Genomic DNA, 26,395 nt, shown 5'->3' on the forward strand with positions numbered 1-26,395 from the left:
GGCCCTGAGGGGGTCTGTGCACTACCAGTGCCTTGAGATAAAAGGTGAGGGGGGCCCCATTTTAATTCAAAACCCCATCCAACAGTCTTTCAGCTGATTCTGCATTTTGGACCCCAGGAAGGGCACTGCTAGCAGTTCCCCCGCCCCCTGGGCTGTCTCTCCTATTGTCCAGGGAAAGAGTGGGCAGAAGAGGGAGTGGCAGAGGAGAGGAAGTCTCCCCAGGCTCCCCCAGACCCTAGAGCCACTCCCCCGTTTCTAGGCATACATAGCAAATGTGTGGATGGAAACGAAAAGTCTGGACCCGGTCTTTCGGGGCTCCCATCCCCAGCTCCCCTCCCCGTGGCTTCCAACTTCCCTGCCCCCACTCCACAAACGGAAACAAAATAAGAATAAGAATGTGGCTTTTACACTCCGTTCCTCCAGTGTCCGTCTGGAGGTGGGGGGAGGGTGCCCGCTGAGCTCTGCAAACTCCCGGGGCTGCAGTGGGCTGATTGGGGGCGGGGATGGGTGTGAACAGATTGTATCCGCAGCTTCCAGGACAGGATGGAGATCTGGCCCGGGCCTCTTATCGCTCTTTCCCTCCAGCCTTCAGGATCAAAAACAGAAGAGGGGGCGTGGCTAGGGGGAGGCCTTCCCTACGCCCCCTGCTGGGTAAAGGCGGGAGGTCCAGAAGCAGAAGCGGGGCTTCCTCCTACCTTCAGCCAGGGAAGAGGGGGTTTCACCATGGCCCAGATCCGCCGCCTAGACTCCTCATACCCAGGGCTCCCCACCATACCCTCCCAGGGCTGCCTATCTGGATGGCAGACAACAGCCCAGCTGTAGGGTCACTCAGCTCAGCCACATAACCACCAGCGCTGTTTCCCCATGTGTAAATGGAGATAATGTCCCTCTCCCGGATTGTCGGGATTAAGATTTGTAAAACAGAGATAAAGTCCCAGGCACACAGTAGGTGCTCCACAGATGTCAGCATCCCATTCTCTCCAGCTCCCACCCAGAAAAGGGTCACGATCCCTTTCCCCTGTCATAAAACCCAGGTACCACGGCCACGAGACAGCGATGAGCGCACGCACGGCGAGGAGCAGAGTGCATTACGTCGGCGATCTTGCCTAACCTCAGCCGTCTGAGGGAGCTTCTGCTTAGATCCCTGTTTTACAGACGAGGAAACACGCTCGGAGAGGTTGTCACACTTAGTAAATGGCAAAGCCAGAACTCAAGCTACACAGCCTACTCCACAGCAACCCCTCCCACCCCATGGAATTCCCAGGGCAAGCAATAAAAAAAGGCAGGTGCGTTTCCTCTCCAGCCTAGACTAGCGATAAGAAATAGAGACCCTTCCCCCTCCAAACACACAATCACAGACCCCTCCCCCTTACACATTCGGTGCCCTACGTCACCTCCCCCTCCAGCACACAAACACATTGACACCCCTCCCGGCTCTGGATCTGATTTTCCTCAAACACACTCTGACCCTCTCACCCAGTACTTTTAAGCCATTGACCCCCTCCCCAGCACAAACCCAACCTTGACCTCCCCACCCCTAAAACACACCCAACCCTCACCTCCCTCCCCAAGCACACACAACCCTGACCCTCCCCACAAGGCACACAGAATCCCAAGCCTCCACAGTAAATACCAGTCCTCAAGAGACCAAGCCCCCAGGGCTGGTTTGGAGGAGGAGATCTTGTACCATCCCTGGAACTTCCCACTCTGGCTTCCCGGGAGAGGGAGAGGACAGCAGGACAAACACCCACCCCTCGCCACTGACCTAGAGAACAGTTCTGTCCTTCCACAGGCCACTGAGTCTCTGAAGCGCACCCAGGGTCCGGCCTCCCCCCGCCCCAACTTGGTGAGAGGGATGGAAGTTGTGGAGGGGGCATTATCCAAACACCTTTGTTGGCGCCAAGTGGGAGGAGGGGGCCTCCTGTGCCAGGCTGCCTGCAGGAAGGGTGGCAGGGGACCAGAGCATATAATCGCTCCTGGTGGGATGGGGGCCACAGCTGTCCACCATCCTGGGAAATGCCTGGCCCCCAGCACCAGCCCTCAGGTGGGGGGAGCGAGGCTGCCTCCAGGTCTGAACTTTGATCTGTCATGCTGCACTACCCAGAGCTGAAAGCCAGGGTTACCAGGTCCCACAGCCTTCCACGACAAAGAGGGAGATGCCTGGCTCTCTTGGGGTGGATGGACAGGTTTCTGACCTAAGGGGAAGGAAGGTCAGGGAGAAGCTCAGAAGCTGGGGGTCTGGGTAAGCAGAGGTGTTGTTGTTTACTAGGAAGAGGCAGGGAAACCCACTGGCTCACAGAGGGAGGAGGGCAGGAAGGGGCATTGCTTAACTAGAAATGTGGGCACCCCACCCTGGGGGAAGAAGGTTACCAGGGTGGGAGGTGGGGTACCCGGAAACCCTCCCCACCCACCTCGAAGAAAGAGGAAGAAGCTTGCAACATTCAAAAAGGAGAGCAAAACACTCGCTTGTCCGGCACAAGATAAGGGTCAGGCCAGCCCACCGTGAGCCAGGCCCCAGGGGGACAGTGTCCAAGGCCCTGTTCCCAATCACCTGGGGAAGAGCAGGTGGTCCACCAGCACCAGGCTGAGCGCCCTCGGTTTCTCCCTCCCTAAAAACCCCACCCTGGCGGGAAGCAGACACTCCAGTTCCTGGAACTGGGATGTGAACTCCAGTTCCCACACAGATCTCAGGCACCACAGACCCACCCGCCCCTTCTCCAGCATCCCCTAACTCAGAGACTGGCCCAGCATCTCCAAACTCAGAGACTGGCCTCTCCCATCACCAAACACAGACTAAAGACCAGGCCAGAATCGTTCTGACTCCCAGGTCACAATGTGCCTGCTGTGCCCCCTCCATGGGAGGAAACAGAAGGTGGAGGTTTGAGGAGGCAGCATCCGCCTGCCCCCTGCCCCGGGGCCCAGAGGGTAGGGACCTAAAGGAGCACAGACTTACAGCCCCTGCTCTCAGTGGCTGGTGGGGCTGGAGAGGGAGGAGGCCACCGTGCAAGCCAGAGGAGGCGAGCCAGGAAGCAGTGGTGGCGGTGGGCAGCCGGCCAGTGCGGGCAGTGAGGCGCCCAGCCAGGTCCTGCCCCAGGGACAAAGAGACTCCCTGGCTCCGGGGAGAGTGTGCTGCCCCCACGCTGGGAAGGGGGCACTGACCCAGCCCAGCCAGGCGCACAGGGCAGCAGTGCCAGGCAGCTTGCCAGTGGCGTGGGAGAGGCGGTGGGTGCCCGGGGCAGGGTGTTCAGTCCCTGCCCGCCAGGAGAGGTGGGACACGTTTCCCAGGTCAACAGCTGACCGGCCAGGCCAGCCTGCCGTCCATGGTCCCCTTCTAGGGCTTCCACCCCCTCCCGCCCCAGGCCAGGCCCCGGCTCCCTCCTCCCCCAAACTCTGGCCTGGCGCCCAGCTGGGCCCTGGGGGCCAGAGTTACTGTAAGCGGCCTGGCAGGACCGAGGCCTGGACTCTGCCAGCTGGCCTCAGTGCCGCCACCTCCCACTACCTGGCTCGGCCAGCCAGGGAAGGGTACTGAGACCCCCACCCAGCCAACAGGCGACCCCCCGTGGCAGACGGCGGAGGCGGAGAGAAAACACAGGCCCTGCCAAGAGCAGGCCTGCGCGCAGAGCCAGAGTCCAGGCCTGTGTCCCCTCCCCGGACTCTCCCCCCATCACCAGGCTGCCTGTGGGGCCCTCCCCTGCCCCGGCCCCTCCCCACAAGGGAAGCACCATGCAGCCTGGCCAGCGGTGAGGGGAGGGGGTGCTCCTCCCAGTCCCTTCTCTCAGAGGCACTGGATGGGGTGGGCTGGAGGTGGGGTGCTGTTCTCAGTAGACCAGCCATCCCCACCAAATGTTGAGAGGTTTGTTTACCCGCCTCCAGCCTCCTTGTCCAGTGCTTGGAGCTATTTATAAGGCCCTCAAAGGCAGAGCACAGGAGGGGGCGTGAGGGGCCAGAGGACAGCATTGTCTCAGCTCTCCACACTCCAGGCCACCCCCCAACACAAAACACAACCACGGTGATTAGCCTACTGGCCTTTCATCCTCAAGCCCCCTTGTCCAGCAGGTCCCCCTTGTCTGGAGGAAACCTGGCTGCTGAGGAAGAGATGTGCCCAGAGGCCCAGCCTCGGGCCTGCCGCCCTCCACGGCCCCCTCCCACGGCGCTCCCCGACCCCACTTACTGGCTGGGGATGGCGTGCTATAGCCGCTCACTGGAAGCTGGTGCTGGAGAGTGGTCAGAGCGCCTGGCGGGGAGAGTCCACCCAGCATGGGGGGGAAGAAGAAGGCGTAGGGGGGCACCGGGTACCCATTGAGGTGCCCTCCCCCAGGTGTTGGGCAGGAGCTGCTGTTGCTGGCCATGCCAGGCGGCCACAGTCAGAAGCGCAGGCAGACAGTCTGGCGGGCTTCAGGCCGCCTCTCCTCGGGGCATGGGGCCTGGGCCCAGAGGGGGCTTGGGCAGTCAGCCCACCCCCCCTTCCGTCCCGGAGCTGCAGTCCAAGGCCAGCAGGCTAATCTCAGGCTCCTGGCACCCCCACTCTAGGGGGGGCCGGTGGGCTGGGGGACGTCCCAAGAGCCAGTCCTTTGGTCAAGCGGTTCTGCGAGCTGGCACTTTCCCGGGAAGGTCCAGAGCGGGCCCTCAGGATGCCGAAAAGGAAGCCTCTCCTGGGTGGGCCCCAGCTAGGCGGCTGTGGGGGCCATGTCCCGTGATGCTGCAGAGAGAGAAAAGACAGGTGAGTGGGCACCGAGGAGCGGGCTCACGGGCATTCCCCGTGGAGCTCCCCAACCTGGGCAGCCGGAGATTTTCCCGTGGCACCCGGCTGAGCAGACAGCTGGCACCATGCCTGGCTGGCAGAGACAGCCTGGGAGTAAGGCCCAGACACTGCTGGGGGTGGCAGGACAGCACAGCCAGGCTGGGGAGACGGGGACAGAGCCCAGAGCGAGGAGGGCCTCTCACCCACAGTCCTGAGAGCAAAGCGTCCACGCTGCCATGCCACCCTGGAGGATTCCTGCAGCAGAGAAAGGCAGCTGGCCCTCCTTCCCCCAAAGCAGGTTACCTGAGGTCAAGACACAGAGAACGTGTGCTTGAGAGGAGGAGGGAGGGGGAGGAAAAGCCGCTTCCCTAAAGCATTGGCACTTCTCAGAAAAATGACTCCTAAGCCAGGGGGCCTTGCTTACACCACTTCCCCCCCAAATCCAAGCCCAAGCACCCCAGATGGGTTTGTCCCACAGACCCGTTTACATACCTACAAATAGGGAAATGGGAGCTGAGACTCCTGAGTGTCACCTCCATTGCCTAACAGCATGATGGGCTGGGGGTGAAGAGTGTGCCAGGGACTACCTAGCATGGAAGCCCCCTACTCTCCTCGCCCACCATGAAGGAGCAAGGGAAACTGAGCTCAGACTTCACCCACATCCTCTGCCTGCAGAAGCAACCTCCCTGGAGGGAGTGGGAGGTGAGCAGAAGATGAGAGCCCAGATGCCCCCACCACCATCAGTGTATACACAGATCCACACCCTGTTTGAACAGCTGGGGCCTGAGGATACACAAAGATAACACCACAGGTAGCAAGAGACAGAGGTGAACCCAGAAATTCCACGACACAGTGAGACAGGCAGCAACAAGAGCAAAGAAAGAGACAGGAAGAGAAGCATCCACGAGAGGCCTAGGAGGATATGTATAAACAGTATCAATAACCATGCATGTATTTATATATGACTGTGTGTGTGTGTACACACACACACACACACACACACCTGTGACACATATGAAAAAGCAAAGAGAAACACGGCTAATCAAAGCCACAATGAGATACCATTTTGCATCCACCAAGATGGCTATAATCAAAAAGACTGATACTAACAAGCAGGTGAGGATGTGGAGAAATTGAACCTTCATACATAGTAGGCAGGAATGTAAAATGGTACAGCTGCTTTGGAAAACAGGCTGGCAGTTCTTCAGGAGGTTAAACACAGAGTAATATGACCCAGCAATTCCACTTCTAGGTATCTACCCAAGAGAAGGTAAAACATTAAGTCCACACAAAAACCTGTACATGGATACAAACCTTCATACCAACACTCCTTATAGCCAAAAGAGTAGAACCCACCCAAAGGTCCATCAACAGATGAACGGATAAATAAAATGCTGTACATCCATACAGTGGAATAGTATTCTGCCATAAAAGGAACAAGACACTGTGACTTCCCTTGTGGTCCGTGCTCCCAATGCAGGCAGCCTGGGCTTGATCCCTGGTCAGGGAACTAGATCCCACATGCTGCAACTAAGAGCTCCCATGCCACAGCTGAAGATCCCACACAAGGCGACGAAGATTAAGGATCTCGAGTGCTGCAACCGAGACCTGGCGCAGCCAAATAAATAAATGAATGAATATATTTTAAAAAGGGACAAAGTCCTGATATATACATCATGGATAAACCGTGAAAACATCCTGCTAGTTGTAAAAGACCACCTGTTGTATGATTCCCTTTATATGAAATGTCCAAAACAGGCAAATCTAAAAAGGCAGAAAGTAGCTTGTGGTTAGTTACGGGGTGGGGGGGGTGTGGGTGTGGGTTTGAGGGAAATGGGAAGTGACTGCTGAATGGTACGGGGGCTCTTTCTAGAGTGATGAAAAATTTCTACAAGTGAAGGTGGTGATGGTTGCACAACTCTGTGACTATAGTAAAGCCACTCACTTATACACTTTAATAGGTGAATTTCATGGTATACGAATTACATCTCCATAAAGCTGTTAAGGGGAGGAAGGGAAGAGAAAAGAGAAGAAAAGAAAACAGGGCCAGAGAGACTCAAAATAAGGATGGCCTCCAACCCCTTCCTCTCCAAGCTCAGGCCATAATACCATGTTCCAAGCTCCAGGCTCCAGGCTCAGACCTGGAGTCCAGGGGACACGCATTGGCCAGCATTTGGCCAAGAACGATGCCTGAGATGGAGGAGTTCTGCCAAGGCCACTGTGGACGAGGCCAGGACTTCTGGGCCCAGCTGGGCGAGCCACCCAGCCTGTGACTGTGTGGGGCTGAGGGGGGAGGTGGGGACAGGTACTTGCAAGGGAGGGGGCAGCTCCCCAGGAGTGAAATCTGGACCTTGTTAATGACCATGATTTTTATTTTTACTAATTATGACCTCCTTAGGGCCTCTCTTACTCCTGAATGAGGTGCCCCCTTCCTTCCCCAGGCCCCCGCCGATTCCCTCCCAGGCAGAGAGGCTGACGTCAGAGGAACAGGGGCCCCACCCATTGGGCCAGCTGCCACCCTGGCCCCCCTACACACCCCTGAGGGGCCCCGCACAAGGGGAACTCGAGCCAGCACGAGAAGGAGGGACTGGCTGAGCCTCAGTAGTGTTGACAGTCAGACCCTCACACACACACACACACACACACACGCACTTGCAGGCACTTACACGCAGAGTTCTAGGGAAAGCGTCCGGTGGGCAAGGGCACGTTTGCACACCCAGCCTGTGTGCGTGCAGACATGCATGTGGCACATGAGGAGGGGGAACCCAGACACATGATCCCCCACACCTAGGCTCCACACACAATGAAGCTGGCTCCAGATCTGCATGCCTGGCCCAGGACACAGCTCCTCACAGACACACAACCACAGCCTCACGGTCTCCCAAACTGTACTTTCCCTGGTCCTCACCCAGCCAGGCTGGCCTCTGCACCTGCCTCCCTGTGGGCCAGCCCCCCAACAGCAGCAGGGTCCACACACACAGAGAAACACTCCAGTAGATTCAGGTCCATAGGGGGGCCTACCTCCCGAGGTGAAGCCCAGGAAGCCATTCACTCCAGACTCCAGGCCTCCTGACCGAGCTTTTGAAGGGTGGGGGCGGATTCAGTCTGGACCCTCTGGAGCCCACCCTTGACCCCAAAAGAGACTAACAGCTACCTTAATATGCCTCAACTCTGCCCCTGAGAAGTTTGAAACTGGACCATACTTCAAACCTCACTCACAGATACACACCCCAGGGAGAGGCTGGAAGGCGTCCCCCACCCCCATCAGAGCTTCACCAAAGGAGCTCAGCCTGCAAACTTCAATGCAAAGTTACTCAACTCCCTGGGGAAGGCCTTGAGTCAAGGGAGGGGGTAAAGGTCACAGAAATGGGCCAAGGGCCAGGCTGGCCAGGGAACAGGGATGGGCAAGGGCAGGGATGAGGGGGGGTGGGGCCAAAGAGCACAGGCTTGGCCTCAATAGGCTTCTCTGGAACCATGACCACCCTCGGGCAGATGCCTGGGCCCTGGCCCCAGGCACCCAGGGGTGGAGAAGACACTGTCAGAGAATTGAAACCAGCACCAAAGAAAGGGAAAACAAATTACCCACATCCAACCTCCACCCTGTGCCTGCCACCTCCACTGCCCACGGGCACCCTCCCTCGAGGGAGGGAAAAACCACAGGCCCTCACCTCCCATACACCTAGCTCAGCCTCAGCACAGCACAAAGAGGGTGGGGGGAGGGCTGGAGCACTGACCACCAGCCAGGCACCCCTGACCGCTGGGGACTCCCCCGCCCTCAAAGGTGCCAGGATCCCTTCCCCAGCGTCAGGAGTCCCAGCCCCCCGTTCCTTAGGTCCCCAGAGTCTCACATCTAGAGAGAGACAAAAGTTGGCCAAGCCGTGAAGACAGCAGAAAGAACCAAAGGTTTTGAAGGGTCAAATCTCAGCTCTGCCACTCTGGGTGACCTTAGACAAGTCACTTAACCTCTCTAAGCATCTGTTTACTTGCCTGTGAACTGCCTACCTCAACAACTGGCTGTGTGATTTCAGAGATAAAAGTCCTGGAAAGTACCTAGCACAGTGCCTGGCACACAGGAGGTGCTGGGCAACGGGGTCCCCTGCTTCCCCATCTGCCAGCGCCTCCTCAGCGCCTCCCTGGCCCATGTGTCTGCACTCCCCTCCTTCTCCCCAACCAGGGCTAGTATCTGCTGACAGGGCTGGGTGGGAAAATTACCCATTTTCCAGGGTCTGTTTCCCCCCTAGACCAAGGAGCGGAATGTAGGGAGAGGAATACTTGGGGTGTGGGTGGAGGCCTGACCACAATCCTTTCCCAAATTCCCTTCTTTCGTTTCACAAACCAAAAAAGGGAAACCTTTGGATTTGGGGAGCGGAGGAGGGGAAGAGAAATAGTCGATTTATTTCCCTGCCCTCAGGGAAGGGCAGCCAGGGGTCCCCAAACCCAGCCGGCCTTGTCCTCCTCTTCATCTGCTTCTCCTCTCTGTTCCCAAGTTCCCCCACAACTAAGGCTCCTAAGGAACAGAGGCCAGGCAGTTCTGGATAGGCTGAGAGAGAAGGGGATAAGGATTGAGGAGCTTAAAAGAAGGGGCGACAGGGGCTTTCCTAAGCATTCTAGACAGTCAATGAATCATATGCAAATGACACCCAAAGCTCAAGCTCAACTTGGGGGTGGGGGGCAGGGAGTCCAGCCCTGGCAGAAGCAAAGACCCAGTCTCTCTGGACCCCCTTCCCCTGCCAGGAGCTGGCAGGGCAGGGCAGGGCGGGACAGGGCAGATTTCAAACCAGAACAGTGGGCTGGAACTATTTATAAACTTTCCAGGAAAACACACACACACACATACACACACAAAGCCACAACCTCTCCCCCTCCCCCATACTTCTCAGATCAGCAAAGTAATGAACATTACTTCTTTTTCGCCCTTTTCCAGGGGCCCCTCTCTCTTCCCGGCCATGCGCGTCCTCTGTTTACCTTTTGCTCACCCGGCTCTAGGCTGCAGGAAGCCGGCAAGACCAGCCTCATTTTGAAAGAGACCACCCCAGGCAGGGCAGAGGAGGATCGGCTGGGTGAGGCTGGGATAAGTGGAGGGCATCTCTTTCCCCACCAGTCCTCAGAAGCCCAGGCCTGCCTCGCCAGAGCTAGGAACTGTTTGAAAACCTGCCCCAAGCGCTTGCAGGGCACATCACTGGAGACAGTTAGGGGAGACCTGAAGTCCAGAGGCTGGCCTCAGGATGCTACCACTGCCCGACCCCACCCCTGTCTCAAGTTGCAGTACTTACTCCCAAAAAGTGGGTCTCATGTCTCCCCAACTTGTACCCCCCGGCCCAAGCTTCTGCCCCAGCCTCACTGGGCTGCCTGATGTCCACAGGCCATGCTCCCCATGTGACTGAATCCCAGGCAGAAGGCAATTGGATAACTCAAGCCCAGGACAGGCCAGGTCTGCAAGAAGGAAGTGGGGGGGCATCTCTGCCAGTCAGGGCAGTGTCCCAACTCTTGCACCTCCAGGGACTGCACCCCAGAGGCCCCTGGGAGATGTGACTGGGGCCTCCAAAGCCCAAGGTGACTGGGGGACCCGTTCAGAATCAGAGCTGAAGCCTCCCACCCAGTCTTCTCTCGGAGCAGAGAGCAGGTGAAAGGGCAGGGGGCAGCTCAGGCCTCAAGGAGAGGGACTGGCCCACGGGGAAGGAAGAAAACAGGAAGAGGAAGAGATGAGGCTGCTGAGGCCACAGCCAGACCACAGGAGTGTGTGGACCACACAGAGGCAGCTCTGTCCGGGTGGAGGACCAAAGGGGCACAGACAAAAGGGGACCCCCCCCAGCTTGGAAACCACCGTCTTGTCTTCACAACCAGCCTGGCATGGGGCTTTCCCCACCCCCACCTTGGCAGCTGCCCCCTCACCACTGTCTCCCCTCTCCGCAGGGCAGGAAGTACAACTATCACAATGCGGGGGGCAGGGGGAGGTGGGGGTGAACACAGAGAGCAGAAGGTGTGTAGGTGTGTGTGTGTGTGTGTGTGTGTGTGCGCAGGTATAGGTGTTGCGTAGATGTAAGGCTATAGCAATCTACCCTGCTAACTCCTCAGCCCTGCCCCAGCCCTGGGAGTGCCAATTCTGAATCTGAGGGCAGAAAGACTGTCAGCAGCACACAGTGCTACGAGCCCCCCTCTCAGCATCCCTCCCTAGGGACCGCACTGCAGGGAAGCTGGGAACGCCCCCCCTCCTGCCTCAGGATATCCTTTTGGCTCTGACCCCAGACCAGGCCTGAGTCAGACTGTGCCCCGCCCCATACCCCTCTATCCAGCAACCCCCCAGGAACTTCCTACTCCACACTCGCCTACTCAGTTGGGGTTGGAACTAGAGGGAATCTCTTCCCCTACTTTAGCCCCCTCCGAACAGAGAAGCCCACCAGGGGGTGGGGCAGATGGTCACAAAGTCCCACGACCTGCCCCTTCAGCTGAGGGCCCGTGGGATCAGGGAGAAGTGGATGCAGGCTGTGTGCAGAGGCGAGAGGAGGCGCTACAGAGCACCACCTCCCCACCTCCAAATCACACAAAACCGGGGATCCTGCCGGGGCCCTCCCTACTCCAGCCTGGACCCCAAGAAGCCGCAGGAACTCCCTGGGGAAAGCAGTTTCCATGAGAACACAGGATGGGAGAAGGTTCCGAAGGGAAAGAGGACAGGAGCAGACGTTCCTAGAACGGGAGTCTTTCTAGGCCAGCGGGACCCCCAGGTGGAGGTCTGCACAACTAGTCAGACTCAGTCAGCTACAGCCAAGCGCAGCCAGACGTGGTCACAGTCTCCTCGACACTCAGTCTGACTGGGTGGCTGCGACTCCTTCCCACAGACAGAAGTCTGGGGGGCCCTGGGGGATCTGGGGCATCAGAGACCACACACACTCAGCCTGAAACAGCCCCCTGGGCAGGCCCCCTCCAACCCTCCCGCAACTGTGGGCCTAGAGGGAGGGGCAGTGTGCTCCCCACAAGAGCCAGGGTAGTGCCCAAGGCGGCCATCTCCATGGCAACCAACAACAAACATCCCGGGAACCACAGTGGGACAGGAAGTGACAGTCACGTGACGGGAAGACAGTTTTTTTTTTTCAGTGGGGGGTGATGAAGCTTGTTAGCAGTCCCCCGCCCCGGGGGAATCAGCGGTCCCCTAAGTTTACCCCACTTGGAACTGGAGGGAAGGGGGCAGCTGGGAAGGTGCACCCCACACTGCAGTGTGCGCAGTTGGCCGCAGGGCTGATGGGCCCTCCCTCCCTGCCTGCCACTCATGGTTCTCCCCGCTGGGTCCCCCTCCCTTCCACTTCCTGCCGTGACTGGAGATCAGAGAACTCCCCACCACAGCTTCCCCTTCTCAAGTCTCGATTCCTGGGCTGAAGGTTTCACTGTGGGGCGAGGGACACAAGGAAGGAGGGCTGGGGACCTGCGGTAGGACCCGGGGGACAGGAGCTCCAGGGGAGGGGCTGGGAGGGAGCTACTCCAAGGGAGGTGTGTACACACAGGCGCACCAAGAGTGGGTCACCGTGACATACCACCAGGCGCAGTGACACAGACTGCCTGACCTCAGGCAGCTCTGGGTGGAGGGGAGCAGAGCCACTGGATCTGGCACGCCCCACTCCACCCTGGTCCTGAGCCTCCAGGTTCATCTCAGGCGTCTACTGGCCTCCAGGCAAGCAAGGTCCCAACGGTGCCCAGCCCACACCACCTCTCCCCTGCATTCTGTGCTGAGGAATCCCCCTCCCAGCTCCAAGGTGCCCGCCCAGACGAGGGCACCTTGGCCGGAGGTGGGGGGAATGGAACCTCCCGCCACCCCCCTCCCCTTCTCTGCAGATGTCCCAGACTATATTTAGCCCAAACCGGGCGGCCAGCCAGACCCAGACTCCCCACTGGCCCGGAGCTGAGCTCCCAGTTTTTATGCAATTAAAACATTAACAGAGAACCACCCCCATCCACACACCCCACCACCACCCCCCCAGTCCAGCCAGAGCAGCAGAGCTCAGAAAATTTGAACATGGGCAGCCCAGCTCTGCAGGCAGGGAAGGGGGTGGGGGTCATCGGGCAAATAGCAATAAATTCATCCCCTTGCCCATCTCCCAGGCCCTACCCCCACATGCAGGACAGGCACATCATCCATGAGATCAGGTTGACACTTGGGAGGGGAGGGGAGGCTTTCCTGGTTCCGGGGCCCGGCCCGGAAGGGAAAGGCATACCCAGTGGGTGGGGGGGTTGCCTGGCTGCAGAAATTCCACCTGTCATTTTGCAGCCCCCCTCCCCGGCCAGCTCCAGTTACAGGGCTGGGGGTTGGCAACAGGTGCTGGCCAGGCTGGCAGCAGACTAATCCCCACTCGTTCCCCAGGCTGACAGTGGTGCCTGGAGGTCCAGGCAGGGGCCCTGGCCAACAGGATGCTGGGTAGAAGAAGGAGACATTGCTGCCTGGGGGCGGGGTGGGGGGAGCCCAGACCCCTCCTGTAAGACCTGGCCCCCTGGACTCTGCGTGCTGGAAGGTCTGGCGAAGGCAAGGAAACCTTAGTTCCATAGCACCTATTTCATTTCCCCAAGATGCCAGGCGGGCGGGCTAGAGTGTGGGAGGTCTGTCTGCCTGCCTCTTCCTCCTCCTCCTCTCCAAATTCCAGGAACAGGCAAGGGAGGCTCCAGTTGCGGAGAGAGCGAGCAGGCGGTCCCAGCTGAGAGGGAGGAGGGGCTGGGACTGGAGCGGGAGGCAAGATCCAGACGAAGCAAGAGACACCCACACCCAAGCCAGACGGGACAGGCACACCGACACTGACACGTTCTCACACTCTGGGCCCACTCCTCGTGCGCCGCCCACTGCGCAGGGACACCCAGACTCCCGCAGCCAGTCCTGCCAATCTCCAGAACACTCCCTGGACACACACAGAGATCCGGGACTTCGCCCCCACCCCACATCCCCCCACAGACTCTGTGGGCTCCACACAGCAGCCAGAGGGTGGAGAGGGGAACAGAGGGAGGAAAGACAGCAGGCGTCAGAGAGGACGTGTGGCCAAAACCCTGGGAATTGGGGTATCAGTTGCCACACTCCGTTTCCAAAACCCAGTAAGTCAAGACAACCCTGGCCATCTTGCCAGGGGCCCTGCCAGCTTCCCACACTCCCCAAACCACCACCACCGGGAAGGGTGTGGGGTGCTGGGTGAGAGGAGATTTACTCATCGCACTGGGGTGGGGGGGAGGATAGGATTACCTTCCCCAGACTCCCATCACCCCTGAACCCAGACAGTGCTCCTAAATGGAAGCAGAGTCCCAAACTCACCCACTCATACAGCCCAGTCAGGGTCCTGCCCTGTCCATGCTACCCAGAGAATAGGGAACAGGGCACGAAGGTTTTATCTGGGGGCAGGCCCCACCCTGTCACAGAATTCTGAGGACCATCCACCTAAGACCCTCTAGTCTGATCAAGGAGTGGGGAGGGGGTTGGGGGGCGCTCCCTGAGGGCAGACAGAGCCAGGTTCCAAGGACCAAATGATTTAGAGGAAGGGGAGCTTAATTAACTGGGGTCTGGGTCAATACCCCCAAAACAGATCCCAAGGGCCACTCAGACGATGCCCTTTCCCCCCACAATAGACAGGGTGGCAGGAACCACGTCATGGCACATGTGGGTGACTGTGCCCAGCGGGGGAGGCATGGGGGTGATTAGGATGGGGCTGCCCACAGCTAGCTTCCTGCCAGGCGGCCACATGGTTAGGAGTAGGAGGGGGACCAGGGAGGTTTCCCAGAGTGGTAGTGGGGCATTTAGGGCCAACCTGAAGGGCGGAGATATGGGGGCTATAAAAGGAGGCAGCCAGGATCAAGTTGCTCCAAGCCCAGGGTCTTCTCAGAACTGCCCCTGCATCTGCACTGCCCTTATCAGTCTGGCGAGGAAAGTCCTGAGGTGCCCACCTCATGTACACTCATTCACACACTCCAAAGCCAAGATCCTCCACTCCCACAGACCTACTCAAGTCTGATACCAGTGACCCCTCTGGCTCAGGACCGGCATGGCCCAGACTCCAGGCAGAACTAACGTCTGAGTCCCTCCCAGTGCACCAACATCTTTCATAGTCACAAACTCCCTGACTCCACAATCACCCCCCTCCCCGCCCCCTCCAGCTCCAAAGACTCTTTTATCCCCTCCCCCAGACTCATCTCCACCCCTCACAGGGGAAGCCCCAAGGCTCCAAGCCACCCCCACTGCAACCTGGGGCTTCCCCTGCCCAGCCTCCCCATCAAGCACAAGGCCCCGGAGGAGAGTTTGGGGCTTGAGCCCATTTCCTAGCAAGACCTGACAACCTTACTGAACCACTTCCCCAGAACAACCCTGCCCTGTGACCACTGCAGCCAGCGAAGGGAATGAGAGACATCTCTGAATCTCCTAACTGGGCAACTGGAGGAGGGATGGCAATCAGGAGTAGAAATGAGTGTTGGGGGTGAGCCCGCAGTGGGTGGAGGTGGCGGGGGGAGTCTCCATCTGAGAACATACACACACATACATGTGCACACATCTTGCAAGTAGAAGGCAATCTGGTTACAGAAGAGGGAGCTGACATTAGGTGGGGGCCAAGGGTACCCCCCTCCATGCCAGCATATGGGCAACCTATCCAAGGTAGGATGAATGGTAGAGACATGACTCCCAGACTGGGGGGCTTTTCTTATCTGATTTTCACATGAGTTAGTCCCCATCCCCAGCCTGGCACAATGGAGGCATGGCCCCCTTCTCAGGGAGTAGCCTGACAATAAGGCAATGCCCAGAGAGAAGGGGCACTGCCAAGCAGACTTTCCAGCGCCCCCCCCCCCCACATACACATCTGGCTCGCAGCTTCCTCGCTTTCTGGGTGGCACCAGGTCCCAGACACCCTCAGCAGAGCAAAGACGACCAATCTGTGCCTTCCTCCCTACGCCCCCAAATGCTTCCACAGCCCCACAGTGCCACCAGATTCAGAGACATCCCTCCCCTGGCTGCACTGGCTCCTGTCCCCAGTTCTGACGGCTCCCCGCACTCCACGGGGGACACCAGCTGAATGGGCCCCGCCCCCCAACCGGCTGCCTCTGGTGGGGGTGGGCCCCAGGGCTGATTTTCCCCAAACCACAGGGCGGCTCAGATAACAGGAGAAAAAGGAGGGGGCTAGTCCGTTGGGCATCCGATCTCTCCCCAAACAGGTTTCAAAGTCTTTTTGTTTTAGTTGTTTGTGAAAAGAAAAGCGAGAGAGGGCAGGAGTTCCCAGCGTGGGTTCTGCCACAGCTCGGCCGCCGGAGACACGCGCGGCAGACGGCCCCAGACATCTCCCGGCTGCGCGCGAAGACACCGGAGCAGACAGACGCACAGACGGGGCTCTCCCACCCTGAGCACGGCGGCGGGTTGGGAAGCCCAGGAAACCCCAGGTTCCCGTCGGAACTCGCCCGGCACCGGGTCCCCGCCCGCGGGTGCTATCAGGAACAGGCCAAGGGGCCCCGATGTCTGCGCGAGGCGGAGGCTCTCCAAAATCCCCAGGGGAGAGGTTACCTCGCAGTAGGGGGAAGCAATCCGTCCGGGTCACCCGCGGGCACAGCGTATGCCCTGACCCTGAGCCTTGGAGCCGCTCGGCGTCAGGGGTTGCGGGGTCCAGGGAGAGGAGCGGTTTGGGGGGCCGTGGCTCAGGGGCGCGGGGCTAAAGCAGCGGCCATGGCGAGTCACGTGCGGAGGCTGAAACTTTACCCCGAGCCCCAGACTGGGGGGGCGGAGGGTACCGAGCAGCGGGGAGGCCCTCACCCTCGGGCCCGCCCCCGCCCGCCCACCGACCAATCACGAGCCAGGGGCGGGCACACAGGATCACGCCCCCCCCCCCATAGACCCAGGGAACGGGCGAGTCTTAAAGGAGCCGCGCCTAGCAGAAAGCTCGACCGTGGGAATCTGGGAGAAGCCCTCCCTCTGCCCCAAAAGAAGAGATTGAGAGCCAGAACTGGAGTTCTGCGCAAAGAATGGAATGAGGATTCAGTGGAGAAAGGACTGCCGTGTGCGGTATCACACTCCTTTCCCCCCAACCACACACACCCACACTCAGGAGCGAGGATCACGAGCACACACCCTTCACACCTAAACCTGGGTTAGACAGGCGACGACGTAATTTGGAAACACATGCAGAGATTCTGGCCCTAGCGGTCAAGGCTCTGACCCCTTTCATTATAATCTTTCTCCTGGAGCCCCCTGAAAATGAGAGCTGTGTGATCTTGAGCGAGTCGCTTCCTTTCTCTAAATCTCAATTTTCTCACTGGCAAAAAAGGAGTGCAAAGGCATGTAGACCACCTCCAAGCACGGCCCCCTCCTCTTCCCTAAACACCTTTCCAACTTGGGTGGGTCGGAGGAACTCTGGCCCAACCCAACCTTTCAGCAACCCCCAGAACCCTTCCCCCAAAAGAACAGCGATTCTCAGGGGTATTCCAAGACCCGAGCTGGGGGCGCCCAGGAGCACCCCTACGTTCTCAGACTCAAGCTTCTCTCTCCTGGTCCAGGCTGGAGGAGACAGGAAAACTCGCATTATTGGGGCAGAATCTGAGTCACTCTCCCTCTGCAGAGACCCCAGTCCCCGACACGGCCACAAGCCCCCTCCTAGCCTGCTGCTCCGTTTGAGAGGACCATCTGCCCACTCTAGCCGTCTATGGCGGGAGGGAGGGGCGGGGGGCGGACAGAAAGAGGAATCAGTAAGTGAACACCTCCCTCCAGGTCCTCGGTCAGAGAAGTGGCCACAAGTGCCCCCACAGGACTTCCCACTGTAAGGGGAAGTGCCTATTCCCAGGCCTCCTGTGAGGAGACAGCATGACCCGGCTGGCAGAGCTCTCAAACCCACCGGCCCGACGGTCCCCGCTTTTTAGACGAGGAACCCCAGTCTGCGACGAGTGGACACTAGGTTTAATCCCCGATCGCCCGGCACAGGTAGCACAGCTGGGTCTAGGACTGAGGGATCTCATTGTCTCTCTCCAGCTTTGGGCCCCCAGCCTGTTCGAGGTAGGACAAGCAGGGTCGGCAGGACACTGTGCCCTGAGGTCCGGCGGCGCGGGGAGAGAGCGTCCGGGTGACGCTTCCCCAGGCCCCTTCCCGCCCGCTGGGCCGGGCTGTCTCCCGCTCCCGTCTGGATTTCCGTCCGCCGGTGCGAACCAGCCCCTCCCGCCCTGTCCCGGCCAGATCCATCCGCAAACATGCGCTCAGCGGGCAGGAATGCGCCAATGGCTCCCAGATGTGCACGCCGACGCTTAACCCCTTGTCCCCCAACTCCCCCCCTCAAAAAAAGGCCTTCTAGCTAGAGTCCAGCCAGCAGCAGGGGGCGCCGCTCAGGGAGGGGACTCAGTGCCAACAGCCCCCCAGCTCGCACAGTCTCCTCCTAGATTCCACTAGTCTAGATTCTGCCAGGTTTCCTTCCCGCGTTGGCCAGAGGGGAAAGATCAAGGACACTAAAATGTATCGTGCACTTTGCGCACAGGCATACTGCCTCCCACGAAGGGGGGCCTTCACGTACACCTGCCAGCACATGGGGTGAGGTTCACTCGCGCACATGGGGATGCAGGTGTGCAAATGCACACTCAGGACATCCAAATATGCACAAGCATGTGCACATTAGCACACACACATATGCACACATATGTATACACACAGAATTTGCACATACAAGACAGGCATTTGTGTACCCACAAGGTCATGAAGCAGAGGGGAGGCACACTCCTGAAAAGACAGAGCAGGAGACCCACATGCAGATGAGGGTAGAAATTCATGCACCCACAAACCTGCTCCCCACAGAGGGCAGACACTCACGCACAGAAAATTGACATCCATGTGTACAAGCACACAGCTGCACACTTTAGAGCACTGCCTCACTGCTGAGTTGAACTCCAGCTCTGCAGGACCCACTCCAGGGTCTCCACCCCCACCCTCCAGGGACTCTCACGCAAGAAGGAGAAGCGCTCAGGGGCCAAAGGAGGGACACAGTCCCAGGGACTCCTCACTCTAAAAAAGACGCCCCTTCTTGGGGCCTAGGCTTCCCCTCTGGCAGGCAGAGGAGATGGGCTGCGAGAGGAGCCTGAGCAGCTGATTTCCCAAGACAGGCATCCCTCTCCCAACTGGAGGAAATCTGAGAAAATCCAGATAGGTGTGGGGCCAGTGACAGCCTCAGTCAGACAAAGGAGATACAAAATAGCTGTGAAACACCCTGAGAGAGCCTACACTTCCAGCAAAACAAGGCCTCCCTTTCTCTGCCTGTGGGGAACTCTTGAAGAATAGCATCACTAGTAATCTGAACAGAGGATGGGAAATACTGCCCCCGCAAGACCACCTGGATGCAAGTGGGGTGGAGATGTCTGCTGGAACCTGAACCTACCCCACCAGACTCCTCTCCCCCTCACTAGCTGCTCAGCTTATCCCCCTCAACCCCCCTCATGGCCCCACCCATCTCACTTTCACAGTCCTGGAGAGTCATCCAGGGCAAGGCTCCTGCTTACATTGTATAGATGAGGAAACTGAGGCTCAGAAAGGGAATGGCCCTGCTCAAGGTCATACAGCTTGTCAGTGGCAGAGTTAAGAGCTGAGATTTAAACTCACAACCCCTCCTCAACCCCCCATTTATCCTGAATATATTTCCATGCAGCACCCTGCTCCCTCTTCCTTCATCCCCCAACAGAGCACAGGGCAGAAACACCAGCCTTGCCTGGCTCTGCAGATTTGTGGGTGGGGACAGGACATGCTAGAGAGAGATCAGAGAAGATGCTGGGGGCTACATACATAGCCCCCCAACCTCACCCCCAAGCTCAGTGCCCACCTGCCCAGCAGGCACGGCCAGTGACTCAGCTGCATCCGGGGGAGATGCCAGGGCAGTGACTCACCTACCGAGAAGAGCTGAGCCTGGCACCTTGCCAGCCCCAGGACAGAAGTGACTTAGTCACCGAGACTGTGATACCCAGCAGGCACAGCCCAGGGATTGGGGACAGGGGCAGGCCATGTCCTCCACGGTTATCTGCATCCCTGATGAAGAACAGGCATCCTGGGGCAAGCCGTGGCGCTACCCACCCCTGAACCCTTACTACTGCCCACACCCACCATGACAGGCCCTGCTTCCATGCAGACAAGTTTTCTGAGACCCCTGGGCTGCCCTGCCCCACCCCTGAATGAAGCCTGCCCCTTGCCCATCACTCACCACCCACTCTTTCCCCGGCCCCACCTCCTCCTGCCACCCAAGTTGTACCCAGGCTGTGAGTCTCCTTTAACGTGTCTTGGCAGCACCTCCTGCCCCCACAGCCCCTCTTCCCCCCGCCATACACACATGCACTCATACACATTTCTGCCAGCCCTGCTTCTGCCAGCAGCTGCTGAAGTTGTTCAGCGGGAGGGGAATCGGGGTGCAGGGATTGAGTTACCAGAGGCTATGGGGTGGGCTGTCACCCAATCCCTTCCCCAGCTCATCCTTCCCGCTGGATACAGCCTCCCTCACCCACCTGCTCCCCTCCCACCTCTGGCTAGCAGCCTACTGCCCTTTAAGCCCCTCCACCCCCACTCCACCCAAGCTAGAAAATAAATGTTCAAGGGTATTTGTCATGCAAAGACCAGCCCAGGATATGAGAGAGACAGAACAAGAGAGAAGACAGAGACAGACAGACAGAATCATTCCTGTGCCCAGGCTACAGGCACTAGGTGTGTGGATCTCTGTGTATGTTGAGCCAGAAACGGACTGAGTAACTCCCCAAGTCTTGGGAGAGTTGATGGGGCCCAAGGGGAGCCGACAGGCTGAACAACCTCAATCCATTTGCACTATTGATTTCTCATACACTGCAGCCGGCCTGATGAGGGGGGATGATAAATCAGCCCCCCAGAGACATAGAAACTGAGTGGAGAGAGGGGGAGGGGCCCCTGCACCACAGTTGGTGGCCCACTGAGACCTGCTTGGTGGGCAGGAGGCAGGGTGGGGAGTGTGTGTTGGATTAAAGCCTGTCTGGGACACCTCCTTCCAGCTGGATCTGAAGCTGATTGGAAGAAAGAAGGTGATGGACAGAAGCACCTTTAGCTCCCCAAGCAGGGCTCTGAACAACCCCAGAGGGTGCCCTTCACCCTCTGGTCTACGGAATGGCGCCCCCTGCAGCTTTGCAACATGCTGGCCCCTGGGATGAGGCTCAACTCAGGGACCACGTATCTCTGCTGAACTTTCTCCCCCACCTCTGGGCCTCAGAGGGCTCACTTCTGACTGTGATCAGAAGCCAGTGGCAATCTCCCTGCTCCCACCCCCTTCCTTTGTTGGGTGGATTGGCAAACAACCCCTGTGGCCTAGGCGTGGCAGGACGGGGGCTCACAACGGGCTCTGTATCCTAGTCCTTGGTCGGTCCCCAACTCCTCCTGGGACTGTGGGCACAATCCCCCACCCTCGCTGGGTCCCTAAAATAGGGTTAGGCCGGATGCCCCTTTTCGAAGGTGTCTCCAAGCTCCCGGTGAGCCAGCCTGTGAGACTGTTGGAACCAGCCCAGCACCTCGATTCACACCAGTGGCCACAGGCCACGTAAACAAACCCCAACCCTGACCTCCTTCCAGCCTGGACACAGACTCTCTCCACACACGGTGGAGACTTATAAACAAACCAAGCTGGGGTTTACCAAAGACCCTGCATAAACAAGCAGAGAGGGAAAGAGACCAGGAGCCTGGCCAGGCCCTACTTGCTGCCGGACGGACAGACAGACAGACAAGGTAGCACAGCCCAGTTGGGGGAGGGGCTGTGACGAGAAAAACAAAGGGCGCAAGGGGCCTGGATTGGGGTTCCAAAGCCCCCAGTGACGGGCTGTATGTCCACGGGCAAATCACATCCCCTCTTTCCCGCTCTGTAGGGCAAACGGATGGGCCAGGTGCCTCCAAAGCCCCTTCTGGTTCTCTTGGGATAGAGAGAGCCCTGGGGGTCCCCAGGACTCCCCGCCCAGTCCAGCCCATCCTCTGGTCAGGACCCTCTTCTCAAGGCCCTTCCCCTGCCCGCCACACCTCCTCCTTACTCTGTCTACTGCCCCCCTGGCCCTTCCTCACTCCTCCGCCCGCCGGCTTGCCCTCACCTTGGCCAAGCCCCTCTGCCTGCCCCGTGCTTTTCTGCACGTCCCTCCTGCCAGGGGACAGACCAACTAAAAATAGTCCCTGCAGCCTTTCTCGCCCACAGCTGCCCAAAGAGCAGGAAATGAGGGGGGCAGGGAGGCCCATGTCCTGCTCTCCCCCACAAACTCCCAGCCCCAAATCAGGTCCAGCCCTCCAGCCTGGGATGTGTGCCAACTTGGCCATCTCGGGGGCACCCCACACCCCTTCCCTAGGGGGAGGCCTGCCCATAAGTGCCTACAATCTGAGAGCTATCCTCACCCCACGGGAGGGGGAGAGGAGGCCAGCGGTCTGGAGGGAAACCTTCCCAATTTCTGACAAATCAGTGCCAACCACACTGTGGGCACCGAGAGGGCAGGGCCTGGCTCCACGGACTGGTCTTTTGAGGGCAGAGGGAATCGGTGTGGGGAAGTCTGGGCTGGTTCTCTTCATCCTGGCCCAGCTGGAAGGAAGACAAAATAGTGCCCCAGCCTCAATTATGCCAATCCCCCATTCCCCTAAATGTGTGGGTGCAGACAGAGGGGTTTCGGTAGCCACCCCCAGATGCCATGGGGTAAGAAGCTTTAGAGGAGAGGTCTTGGCTCCCACACATAAAGATGGAAGCCTAGAGGCAAGAACAGGTCATGCCTGCCAGGCTGGGCATATGCTGCCCCCAAGCTGAGTCAGAGGCTGGGAGGGAGGAGCCGGACGCTGGGTGCCAGGGGCTACAGAGCCTCCACCCCTATCCCACCTGGGACTCCTGACACCTCCAAGCCCTGGAAGAAGGCCCTCCCTGCGCAGGAGGAAGGAAACCAGCTTAGCGACTCTCTGGAGGCCTGCAGGGCAGCTCTGCACCAGGAGGCAGGCGGGAAACCCAGGAGCCTTGGCTCCCGGCCCAGGGAGGGAGTGAGAGAAATACCTCGGAGGGGAGGAAACAGCCTGGAGAAAGGCAGACGCAAGTGCCCCCAGCAGCTCCCAGAGGTGACCCTCCAGGAGAAACTGGCCAGAGGGGCTGCAGGGGGAAAGTGAACACATTTCTGAACAAGAAGGGAGAAGAAGGCAGAGCCCCAGGGATGCAGGAAGCAGGGCAGGCCAGCCAGGCTCTCACCTGCTCTCCTCTCCTCCCATCAAAGCCTGTCAGAGTCTGAAGTGCTTATTAAGGGCATGAAATATCAGGGAGGTCCTAGGGGCCTACGTGTGTTCCCCCCTCCCCTTATCTCCAGACCCCAGCCTGTTTGTTCCTGAGCTTCCCCTGGCACCCCTCCCCTGGGGCCCAGCCAAGTCAGGAGTCAGCAGGCCCAAGGTGGTGCCTGGGAGGCCTGGGCAGTGCCAGGGGCAGCCCTCATACCATCCTCCCACTGGCTTCCCTCCCGCCTGCTCTCGGCCGCCACACATATCTCAGCTGTCGAATCCGATTAGGGCTCCTGCCCAGTGAGCCGGACAAGGAGGCCACTGGGCAGGGGAGAGACAGGGACAAGGACGCTGAGCAGGAACGGCAGGAGGAAGGTGGAGACGGGGCTCAGGGGAGAAGGTGTGGAGCCCCAGAGGACCAGAGAGCTGGTAGCCAGCTATGACCCGCATTAGGGGAACTCTGCAGCCCCTAGGGCAACAACCTGGTTCCTCCATCCCAGAGATGGGCAAGGATGGGGGAAGGAAACTGAAGGCAGAGAGATGACCTAGATTAGAAAAAGAATCCCATCCTGGAACTCTATCCCCGCCCTCCCACCCTGCCACACCCCCACCCACTACCATTTGCAGTGGGCTGTAGGATACATCTTCTAATGAGGTCTTTATGGCTGCATCCCTATCAGGCAAGCCGGGCTTGTTACTAATAGCCATTTTTATAAATTAAGAAACTAGAGGCTTAGAGACCTGTATAAATGCACGTAGTCAAATGAGCGAGCTGAGTCTCAAATTCAGGCCTGATTCTCAGTCCACTGCTCACAAGCAGAATTTACTTTCCTTCCTGGGTCAAGAGCAGAACTGAGTCTGAAGTCACTCCATTATCCACATTTTCCTCCAAAACCACCCCGTAGGGGATCTGGGGGATCATGGAGGAATACAGAACATACCCTACACCTAGATAGAGTGACCAGATAGAGGTGCGCCACCCACCCCCCACACAGAGAGCTAGAGGGGTTCCCTCAAAGTGTGACCTGTCTCTTCCATGGCTTCCCAGCCCAGTCTGCTACACCCAGAGGTAATACACACACTTACACACACGGTTACTCAGACAAGTCATACACCCCTCCCGCCAACCCACCAAACCAGAATGAGATGCCCTAGATCTTCAGAGAACAAGGCCTGTCAGCCCCCCAGAAGAGGGACAAACAAGTCACCCTAAATACTAGGTATCATCCACCTCTCTCCCAGAGAGCCTGCAGGAAGGCAGAAGCCTCAGGGCAACACCAGGAGCTCGAGCTCTGAAAACCAAGGAGCCCAGGGAGCTGGCATGGCTGGGTGGCCTCCCTGATTTGGTCCACACCCCCTTCCCCAGCCATCTGGGCTGATTCTGTTCTGGCCTGGGCCACACTCTGGGATCTCTCCCCTTCCATGCATATAGCCACCTCTATCCCAAGCTTATAGATCTTACAACCATATGGTCTACACACACACACACACACACACACACACACACACACAGAGTGGGTGTGTGTGTGTGGGGGGGCGCTTTTCCATAGGTGTTGAGGTGTTGGCAAGGATGGGAAGGGCTCTAACCTGAAAGAACGTCCCCCCACCCCAGGGAAAGGTCACCCCCAAACCCCTAAAAAGCTCACAATCTCCACTACCCTCCCGCACAGCCTTTGGCCACTCCAACGTGCCATGAGCCTGGAAGCGGGCACTGGGTCTACAAGGAGAGTAGGGATTCGGGGGCAAAGTCCTGGGCTCTTAGGGCTGGAGGGGCGGGGAGGGTAGGCAGGGAGGAAGCAAGAGAGAAATCCCCAGGGAGTCTTGGCTTCCCCAGCGGTCTCCCGGTCCGGCTCCCGGTCACCTTAGCGTGCCAGTTCTCCCCTCGAGGTGAGGTGGGGGAAGGGGGATTAGGAAACACTGCAAAGAAGGGAGCGGGGTCTGGCGCCCGGGCAGACCTTACCCCCACTTTCCATTCTTAGCTGGAGAACGGGAATGCCTGAGGGGCGTGCAGCAAGGGCGCCGGAGGGCGCAGGGGCTCCGAGCTCCCAGGCACCCCTGTGTTCCCAGGCCCCCACCTCCCTGGACTACAGCGAGCCGTGGGGGAGGAGAGACGGGGAAAGCCTGAACTGCCGAGAGGGAAACGGCCGGATGAGAAGCGGAGAGGCCAGGCGGAAGGCGGCCGAGGCAGAATGGGGAAGGGGTGTTCGAGGTCCTACCTGCTCAGGTGCGTGCCGGCGGGGGGCGATGGGGTTCCCAGGAGAACCGGGGAAGCCCTCTCAGCTCGATTCAGGATTCCCCCCTGCTTCTGGGTTAGGCTGCTGCAAAAGGCACAGGTTCCCGTTGGGTCCTAAAGCCCATTCTCCAAACTCTCCCCGCCCTCTTCCACCAGCCGTGACTGGGTCAGCGGGTGCAGAGCTGAACCGATGGGGCAGAAAGAACTCACTGGTGAAAGAGGTCTGAGTCATGGGCTGGGGACAGCCACAGTCCCCGGTGTCAAATACACAGCACATGGGAGATTTTAGTTGAGGATATTATGGGACAGAATTAAAGAAAACATTGCTTCTGCCTGGCCTGAACGGATGGATTTGAGCTTTGGGACTGAAGGTGGGGTTAAGATGGCTTTTCTCACCATTCCCAACTAGCCTGGGGTCTGGGGAAGGGGGTTGTTCACTTTGGACAGGAGCTCACTTCTACCCTCCCCCTCCTAGACAGAGCACAGTCTCCCCTAAATTATTCCTAAATGCCTAGGAGAAAGAGGTCATGCCAAGGGGAAAGAAGGCACTGATTTCTAGCAAGTGGAAAGGGCAGTATGACTTAGGTAGCAATTGGAAATTGGCATTTTTATATCCTTAGACTGAGGCCTGTGTGTCTGGAAGTGTGTTGGGCTCTGCAGATACACGTAGCCAGGTGAGAGGGTAAGCCGGTGGGGCTGGGAGTCTTTGGGTTACATCCTTTGGCAGAAATGGCAACTGTCAGTGAAGGAAGGGGATGCAGAACCTAGGGGTCGACTCGGGCTCCCTACCCGGCCCTCAACTGGATCCTGAAGCTTTACCAGAATGAATATGTTAAAGGAGAGTATTTTCCCAGGTACTATTTAGGATAAATAGGGGGCAGGAGGGCCTCAGCATTAGATCAACTTCAAGGGTTTTGTTGTCTAGTCGCTCAGTCATGTCCGACTCTTTGTGACCCCATGGACTGTAGCCCACCAGGCTCCTCTCTCCCTGGGCTTCTCCAAGCAAGAGCACTGGAGTGGGTTGCCATTTCCTTCTCCAGGGAATCTTCCTGACCCAGGGATCAAATCCTATATTTTGGCAGGTGGATTCTTTACCGCTGAGCCACCAGGGAAGCCCGCAACTTCAAGGTTACAGACCCAGTTTAGGATAGCCCAATTTCTCAAAGGGAGAACTCAGAGTTGGGGGCCAAGGTGGGCCAGGGAATGTGGAGGGAAGGCTGCAGAGGGC

The 26,395-nt window shown here is 58.6% G+C and overlaps 1 protein-coding gene across 4 annotated transcripts in view; it reads right to left on the reverse strand.

The window, feature by feature from the left end:
• RARA (retinoic acid receptor alpha) overlaps positions 1–25,267 on the reverse strand; it is a 44,137-nt gene extending 18,870 nt beyond the window's left edge. Inside the window, exons 1-2 of one of the 4 annotated variants that reach the window (XM_086357786.1) lie at positions 25,151–25,267; positions 4,172–4,699 (exon numbers count right to left, since the gene is read on the reverse strand). In XM_086357786.1, the coding sequence (XP_086213912.1) occupies positions 4,172–4,349 (178 nt within the window). In that variant the 5' untranslated portion in view covers positions 4,350–4,699; positions 25,151–25,267. Of the gene's footprint in view, positions 1–4,171; positions 4,700–4,944; positions 5,045–16,247; positions 16,518–24,894; positions 24,969–25,150 lie in introns of those variants that run through there. The other 3 variants (XM_086357788.1, XM_086357785.1, XM_086357787.1) reach the window with 3 other exon arrangements.
• Between the last annotated feature and the right edge of the window lie 1,128 nt (positions 25,268–26,395).

The sequence above is a fragment of the Bos grunniens genome, chromosome 19 (genome assembly GCF_055505025.1).
Source record: "Bos grunniens cultivar Pamir isolate PY7600 chromosome 19, Bosgru_T2T1.0, whole genome shotgun sequence".
Taxonomy (NCBI): domain Eukaryota; kingdom Metazoa; phylum Chordata; class Mammalia; order Artiodactyla; family Bovidae; genus Bos; species Bos grunniens.